Genomic DNA, 7,577 nt, shown 5'->3' with positions numbered 1-7,577 from the left:
ATACCAAGATTAGGTGCAGCCCAACACCACCAAGGCCAACCAGGCCCCAAACTGGGGGGGGGGGGCGGGGAGCTGTGCGCAAGCCGCGGGGGCTTCTGGGAGTGGTAGTTCGGCGGCGGGTCCGCGGGGGCTTCTGGGAGTGGTAGTTCCGCGGGGGCCTCTGGGAGTCGTAGTTCGGCGGCCGCGAGGGCGGGCGGGGGGGGGGGGGTCCCGCTCTTTTGAACGGGCTTCCCGTGGTGCCTCGCGGCCGGCGGGCTGCGATTGGCCGCGGCAACAGCGAACGGCGTTCAAATCGCCGCGGGGGCGCGCGCGGGCGGGGCGGGGGCGAGCGTTGTGTTCGGTGGCTCCCGGCTCATCCCGGTTTTCCCGGCGCCATGGCCTCCGCCTCCAAGAAGGAGGACAAGGGGAAGAACATCCAGGTGGTGGTGCGCTGCAGGTGAGCCGGACGGGCACTGATTTGTTGATGCTATATAATCAATGATAATATAATTATTGATTATTCTAATGATACTGTGCCAAGCACTGTCCTAAGCGCTGGGAGACCTCCCAGGCCCTCGGGCCGACCCACGTCTCCCATCCCCATTTTCCAGATGAGGAAACTGAGGCCCGGAGCAGCGACTGAGTGGCAGAATAATAATGGTATTTGGCAAGCGCTTCCTATGTGCAGAGCGCTGTTTTAAGCGCTGGGGGAGACGCAGGGTCATCGGGTGGCCCCCCGTGAGGCTCCCAGCCTTCATCCCCATTTTCCAGATGAGGGAACTGAGGCACAGAGGAGAAGAAGAAGAATAATGTTGGTATTTGTTAAACGCTGACTCTGTGCAGAGCGCTGTTCTAAGCGCTGGGGGAGATGCAGGGTCATCGGGTGGCCCCCCGTGAGGCTCCCATGCTTCATCCCCATTTTCCAGATGAGGGAACTGAGGCACAGAGAAGAAGAAGAAGAATAATGTTGGTATTTGTTAAACGCTGACTCTGTGCAGAGCGCTGTTCTAAGCGCTGGGGGAGAGACAGGGTCATCGGGTGGCCCCCCGTGAGGCTCCCAGGCTTCATCCCCATTTTCCAGATGAGGGAACTGAGGCCCAGAGAAGTGACTTGCCCACAGTCGCACAGCTGACAAGAGGTGGAGTCGGGATTCGAACCCATGACCTCTGACTCCCAAGCCCGGGCTCTTTCCACTGAGCCACGCTGTTTTATCCTCCCAAGCGCTTAGCACAGTGTTCTGCACGCCGTGAGCGCGCCATACATCCGACTCAGTGAGCGGGGAGGTCGGAGCTGATGATGGTATTTAATAATAATGTTGGTGCTCTGCACATAGTAAGCGCTCAATAAATACTATTGAATGAATGAATGTGTTAAGCGCTTACTAGGGGCCAAGCACTGTTCTAAGCGCTGGGGGAGGTACAAGGCCATCAGGGTGTCCCAGGTAGGGCTCGCAGCCCTCATCCCCCTTTTACAGCAGAGGAAACTGAGGCCCAGTGAAGTGACTGGCCCAAAGTCACCCAGCTGACAGGTGGCAGAAGCGGGATTAGAACCCACGACCTCTGACTCCCAAACCCGGGCTCTTTCCACTGAGCCAGGCTGCTCCTTTGTTACTCCGTGACAAGCACTGTTCTAAGCGCTGGGGTAGAGCCAAGTTCATCGGGATGGACGCGCTCCCTGTCCCACTGAAGGCTCAGCGTCTTAACCCCCATTTCCCAGGTGAGGGAAAGGAAACGTAGTGAAGTGACTTGCCCAAGGTCACCCAGCAGACGAGGGGAGCGGGATTAGAACCCAGGTCCTTCCGATTCCCAGGTCTTTGCCCCGGGGTGCCCCGATTCCCAGGCCTGATGCTCATGAGAAGTCATTAGTAACGATTAAATGTCTTATTGTGGTTCCCCCCATGCGCTTAGCACAGTGCTGTGCACAGGGTAAGCACTCAGTACATAGCGTTGACTGAGTCTCGACTGTGGGCGGGGAACGTGTCTATCAGCTGCTCCACTCTCCTCTAGATTGTGAGATCAGAGTGAGCAGGGAAGGTATCTGTTTGTTGTTGGACTCTCCCAAGCGTTTAGTACAGTGCTGTGCGCGGCATGAGTGCTCACTACATAGTCTTTGAATGAATGAATGCTCTTCCAAGCGCTTGGTAATACTAATAATGGTATTTGTTAAGCACCTACTATGTGCCAGTCGCTGTTCTAAGCGCCGTACAGTGCTCTGCGTAAGGTAAGCGCTCAGTAAGTACGATCGGTCGAATCACTCTAGCCCAGAAGCTCCGTATGGGCTGGGAACATGTCTACCAGCTCCGTTGGATTCTCCCGAGCGCTTAGTACAGTGCTCTGCACACAGTAAGCACCCAGGAAATACAATGGATTGATTGATTGGATTGCGGGCCGGTGCCGGAGTGTTTCATCGGGTCGTTACGGGCAGAGAAAGTGTCTCCTAGTTAATAATAATAGTTCATTCATTCATTCAGTATTTGAGCGCTTACTATGTGCAGAGCACTGTACTAAGCGCTTGGAATGGACAAATCGGCAACAGATACAGTTCTTTTGTAGTGTTCTCTCCCCAGTGCTCCACACAGAGCGAGTGCTCGATAAGTATGGACTCGGGTGCATTTTTAAAAATCCGCCCTCCCGTCCAATTAGACACCCGGCGGAAAAAAAGGAACGAGAAGCCCCGTCTGGGCATGGGGGTGGGAGAGAGAATCCTTGGGGTAGAGTGGATTTGGGCTCCTTTTGGTGAGTTGGGAGACCCAGCTCCTTCCAAAAGGAAAAAAAAAATGCCCCTGGAAATAATTTTAATGGTATTCGTTAAGAGCTCACTCCACGCTAGCCGCTGTCCTAAGCGCTGGGCTGTTTCCGAGCTAATCGGGTTGGACGCAGTTGGGCTCCCGGTTTTCACCCCCGTTTTTACCGATGAGGTGACCTAGGTATTCATTCATTCATTCAATAGTATTTATTGAGCGCTTACTAGGTGCAGAGCACTGTACTAAGCGCTTGGAATGAACAAGTCGGCAACAGATGGAGACAGTGCCTGCCCTTTGACGGGCTTACGGTCTAATCGGGGGAGACGGATAGACAAGAACCATAGCAATAAATAGAATTAAGGGGATAAATGAACATATTAAAGCAATAGCAAATAAATAGAATGGAGGTGATGTACATCTCATTAACAAAATAAATAGGGTCAGAAAAGCTGTGACTTGGCCAAGGTCACACAGCAGACGGGGGTCAGGGGTGGGATTAGAACTCGGGGCCTGTGACTCCCGGATCTGTGGTCCATCCCCTGACCTGAGCTACGAGGCCTCTTCTGTCCCCATCCAGTTTTTGCTGGTTGGGCCCTGCTGCAGAGAAACTGTCATCCGTCTACTTCCTCCCGCTTTTTACCACATTTCAAACTGCAGGGAAGGTTCCTCTCCAGCCGCGTTGCTTAATCCTTCAGCCGAATCCCCTCCAAACCCTCCCAATCGTTGGTACTTTTTGAGCGCTTACTGTACTAGGTGCTTATGGAAAGTACCTCAGTGGTATTTAGTGAGCTCTGCCACTTCCCTGCTTTTTTACCTCAAGTCACTTCACGTCCCCGTGCCTCAGTTTCCTCAACTGTAAAACGGGGATTAAGGCCGTGAGCCCGGGGTTCGGTACGGCGCCCGGCACGTCGTAAGCGCTTACCGGATGCCTTTTATATAAAAAAAAGGCGGGGCGCTTCTTTGAGCCCGACGGAGAGCTGGCATCGAGGTTTTGGTGGTGGTGAATGTTTAGCGAAACAAGAAGGGCGGGCGTTGCCGGAAACTGGCAGGTCAATTTGCAGATCTGTGGAGAGTTTCCTGGAGGGAGGAGGAAAAATTGAGGTTTTCAGAGCATAGATGTTTCTGCAAAATAATATCTGGGAAGGATTTCTGCCTTCCCCTGGAAAGTTGGCAGCACGATCTATTAATAGAGAAGCAGCGTGTCATAATAATAATAATAATGTTGGTATTTGTTAAGCGCTTACTATGTGCCGAGCACTGTTCTAAGCGCTGGGGTAGACACAGGGGAATCAGGTTGTCCCACGAGGGGCTCACAGTCTTAATCCCCATTTTACAGATGAGGGAACTGAGGCACAGAGAAGTTAAGTGACTCGCCCACAGTCACACAGCCGACAAGTGGCAGAGCTGGGATTCGAACTCATGAGCCCTGACTCCAAAGCCCATGCTCTTTCCACTGAGCCACGCTGCTTCTCCGCGCTGCTGCTCTTCTTCTTCACTCTGTCATAGTGGATAGAGCCCTGGCCTGGGAGTCGGAAGGTCATGGGTTCTAATTCCGGCTCCGCTCTGTGACTGAAAGCCCGTTGTGGGCAGGGATCGTCTCTCTGTTTGGCTGAATTGTACTTTCCGAGCGCTTAGTACAGTGCTCTGCACAGGTTTCTGCTCTGTGACTCGCTTTACTTCTCCGGGCCTCGTGTACCTCGTCCGTATAATGAGGATTGAGACTGTGAGCCCCTCGTGGGACAGGGACTGTGTCCAACCGCGTTTGATTGTATCTACCCCAGAGCCTGGCACATAGTAAGCGCTTAACAATTACCATAATTAGTATTATTATTAGTGGATCGAGCACGGGCCCGCAAGTCAGAAGGACCGGGGTTCGAATCCCTCCTCCGCCGCTTGTCTGCTGTGACCCCGGTTCCCTCATCTGAAATGTGGGGGATTCAATCCCTGTTTTTCCTCCTACCTAGACTGTGAGCCCCATGTGGGACCCGCTAATCTCGTGTCTACCCTAGCATGTAGTACAGTGCTTGGCACATAGTAAGCGCTTAACAAACACCCCAATTATTATTATAACTCTGTTGTATTATTCTCTCCCAAGCACTTAATACGGTGCTCTGCACACAGTAAGTGCTCAATAAATCCCCCTGATCGATCAATCGCCCCAAGCGTACGTGATGGGTGACTAGCTCTATCTCTCGAACCTTAACCCTCACCTTTAAGAGTAGCTAAATTATCTTACACGTGTTGCTGTTACCTAGTTTTGCCCCTTCCTAGAACTGTGCTGTTAGTTTATTTTCTGGGCAGTGTGGCTTAGTGGAAAGAGCCCAGGCTTGGGAGTCAGAGGTCGTGGGTTCTAATCCCCACTCCACCACTTGTCAGCTGTGTGACTCTGGGCAAGTCACTCCACTTCTCTGGGCCTCAGTTACCTCATCTGGAAAAGGGGGATGAAGCCTGTGAGCCCCACGTGGGACAAGCTGATTATCTTGTATCTACCCCAGTACTTAGAATAGTGCTTGGCACATAGTAAGCGCTTAACAAATACCTTGATTATTATTATTATTATTATTAAATGCATGGTAGAGGTTAGGAATACTTGGTTTGTCATCAGAACAAAATCAAGTGCAGCGTTTAATATCTGAACTTTTTAAGCATTCCTCATACAATTCCAATATTTCAGCTACTGGTAATTCTTCTCAGAAGACATGGAAGTTGTCCTTTTGTCTTTTTGGGGTTTTTTTTTCCAATTCCTTTTGGAAGAATCTGCTACTCTCTCCCATCTGTTGTCACCTCTACCTGACGTCTAGCCTCCTTCCCTCCTCAAGGTGGACACTGAAAGTGGGATTCCCCAAGTGAATTCTAGTCCTCGTAGTCAAGGCCTCAGTTAGAAAATTCTCGAAGCAACGTGGCCTAGTAGGAAGGGAACAGGACTGGGAGTCAGAGGACCTTGGTTCGAATCCCAGCTCCGCCACTTGTCTATGCCTCCGTTTCCTCATCTGTGAAATGGCAATTAAAATTGGGAGCCCCGTGGGGGACATGGACTGTGTCTAACCTGTCGATCTCGTTTCTACATCGGTGCTTAATACGGTGATTGGCACATAGTAAACACTTAACAAATTTCCTTAAAAACCACAAAGACCCCCATTCTATAGTTCCATTATACAGCAGCCTCCCTAGTAAGTCTTCCCTACTGAGACTGGAGTTCACTCAGTCATTCATTCGATCGTATTTATTGAGCGCTTACTGTGTGCAGAGCACTGTACTGAACATTTGGAAAGTACAATTCAGCAAAAAAGAGAGACGATCCCTGCCCACAAAGGGCTTTCAGTCTAGAAGGGGGGAGGCGGACATCAAAAGAAGTCAACAGGCATCAGTAGCATCAATATAAATAAAAATTATAGGTATATATACATCAAAACAAGTACCAAGCAACAGGAATTCAACAGGAATGGAAAATGTGAAGGTGTTATAGGTATGCATTAAATGACTTTTTTTTTTAATAGGCCCTTTAACCTGTCAGAACGCAAAGCAGGCCCCCATGCTGTGGTAGAATGTGACCAGGCCAAAAAAGAAGTCAACATTCGCACCGGAGGAGTGACTGACAAATCCGCAAGGAAGACGTATACTTTTGATATGGTATTGCTGCTTTTGGGTTTTTTTTTTTTATTGTAAAGCATAATCTTAACCCCTAAGCCGGAGTCTCCCCTCATCTGGATTCCTCCTGTACCTAAATCCCTCCCTGAATTCAATCTGGGGGCTCAGAGGTACAGTGCCTCCACCCGGCCGCCGAGAGGCCTCAAAATACTCACTGTATTTTACTGCCAGCAGTCTTCATTTATAGGATCTCTGGGAAAAGCACTGTCTAATAACCCCTCTGTCTGGGTTTCCTTTACTAGGTTTTTGGGCCCTCCACAAAACAAATCGATGTCTACAGGAGTGTGGTGTGCCCTATCTTGGATGAAGTCATTATGGGATACAACTGCACCATCTTTGCGTAAGTGAGACGACGCTGCCTTCTCAGCTTGGTGGTCTGCAGCATCCAGCTAAAAACTCTCACGATTCCCATTTACAGATATGGCCAAACCGGTACCGGAAAGACGTTTACTATGGAGGGAGAGCGGTCACCTAATGAAGAGTACACCTGGGAAGAAGTATGTGTTTTCTCTCTCTCCTACTGAGACCCCCGGGGGCCGGGTCTATTTTCCACCTGTGTATCCTCTCCCGGCGCTTTGTTCGGCAATCTGCATTGCAATAAGCACTTAATGTGCACAACCCGATTAGCTTGTATCCACTCCAGTGCTTAAAACAGTTCCTGGCACATGGGAAGTGCATAGCAAATGCCATTATTATTATTATTGAACTTGCTGGGAGATAATGCCGGTATTAAACGCTGGGGTAGATCCAAGCTAATCCGGTTGGACACCGTCCCTGTCCCACATGGAGCTCACAGTCTTAATCCCCATTTGACAGATGAGGGAACTGAGGCCCAGAGAAGTGAAGTGACTTGCCCAAGGTCACACAGCAGACCCGTGGTGGAGCCGGATCTGAGTCTCAAGCCCGGGCTCTATCCATTAGACCGCACTGCTTCTCAAAGAAGAGCTTCAGGAAAAGAGCTTCAGCTTTCAGAGTTGAGAAAGAAACCGGTGTGGAAGATCCAATCAGGCCCGCCATCTTGGTCTCTCCATTTCAGCACCTAGGACTTCTGCCTCCAAAGCCTTTTTAGCGCCGGCCTACACTAACCCCCCAAGAACAGATCAACACCACCGGGCTAACTTGTTAACTGGGCAGAGCATACGTTTTACCCACGGTGAGGCTGGCTGTCCTAACCCTGAGGAGAGTTGGTGTCCTTAATTGGTCCTGG

At 50.7% G+C, this 7,577-nt stretch overlaps 1 protein-coding gene across 1 annotated transcript in view; it reads left to right on the top strand.

Annotated features, from left to right (window-relative positions):
• The first annotated feature begins 319 nt into the window (after positions 1 to 319).
• Positions 320 to 7,577, top strand: part of KIF11 (kinesin family member 11) — a 41,652-nt gene continuing 34,394 nt past the window's right edge. The window contains exons 1-4 of the mRNA XM_029061519.1: positions 320 to 436; positions 6,220 to 6,352; positions 6,613 to 6,710; positions 6,789 to 6,867. Coding sequence (XP_028917352.1) covers positions 375 to 436; positions 6,220 to 6,352; positions 6,613 to 6,710; positions 6,789 to 6,867 — 372 coding nt within the window. The 5' untranslated portion in view covers positions 320 to 374. The remainder of the gene's footprint in view (positions 437 to 6,219; positions 6,353 to 6,612; positions 6,711 to 6,788; positions 6,868 to 7,577) is intronic.

Source organism: Ornithorhynchus anatinus, chromosome 3 (genome assembly GCF_004115215.2).
Source record: "Ornithorhynchus anatinus isolate Pmale09 chromosome 3, mOrnAna1.pri.v4, whole genome shotgun sequence".
In the NCBI taxonomy this organism is placed as follows: domain Eukaryota; kingdom Metazoa; phylum Chordata; class Mammalia; order Monotremata; family Ornithorhynchidae; genus Ornithorhynchus; species Ornithorhynchus anatinus.
Note: the sequence above shows the minus strand (reverse complement) of the source record. Positions and strands in the feature narration are given on the sequence as shown.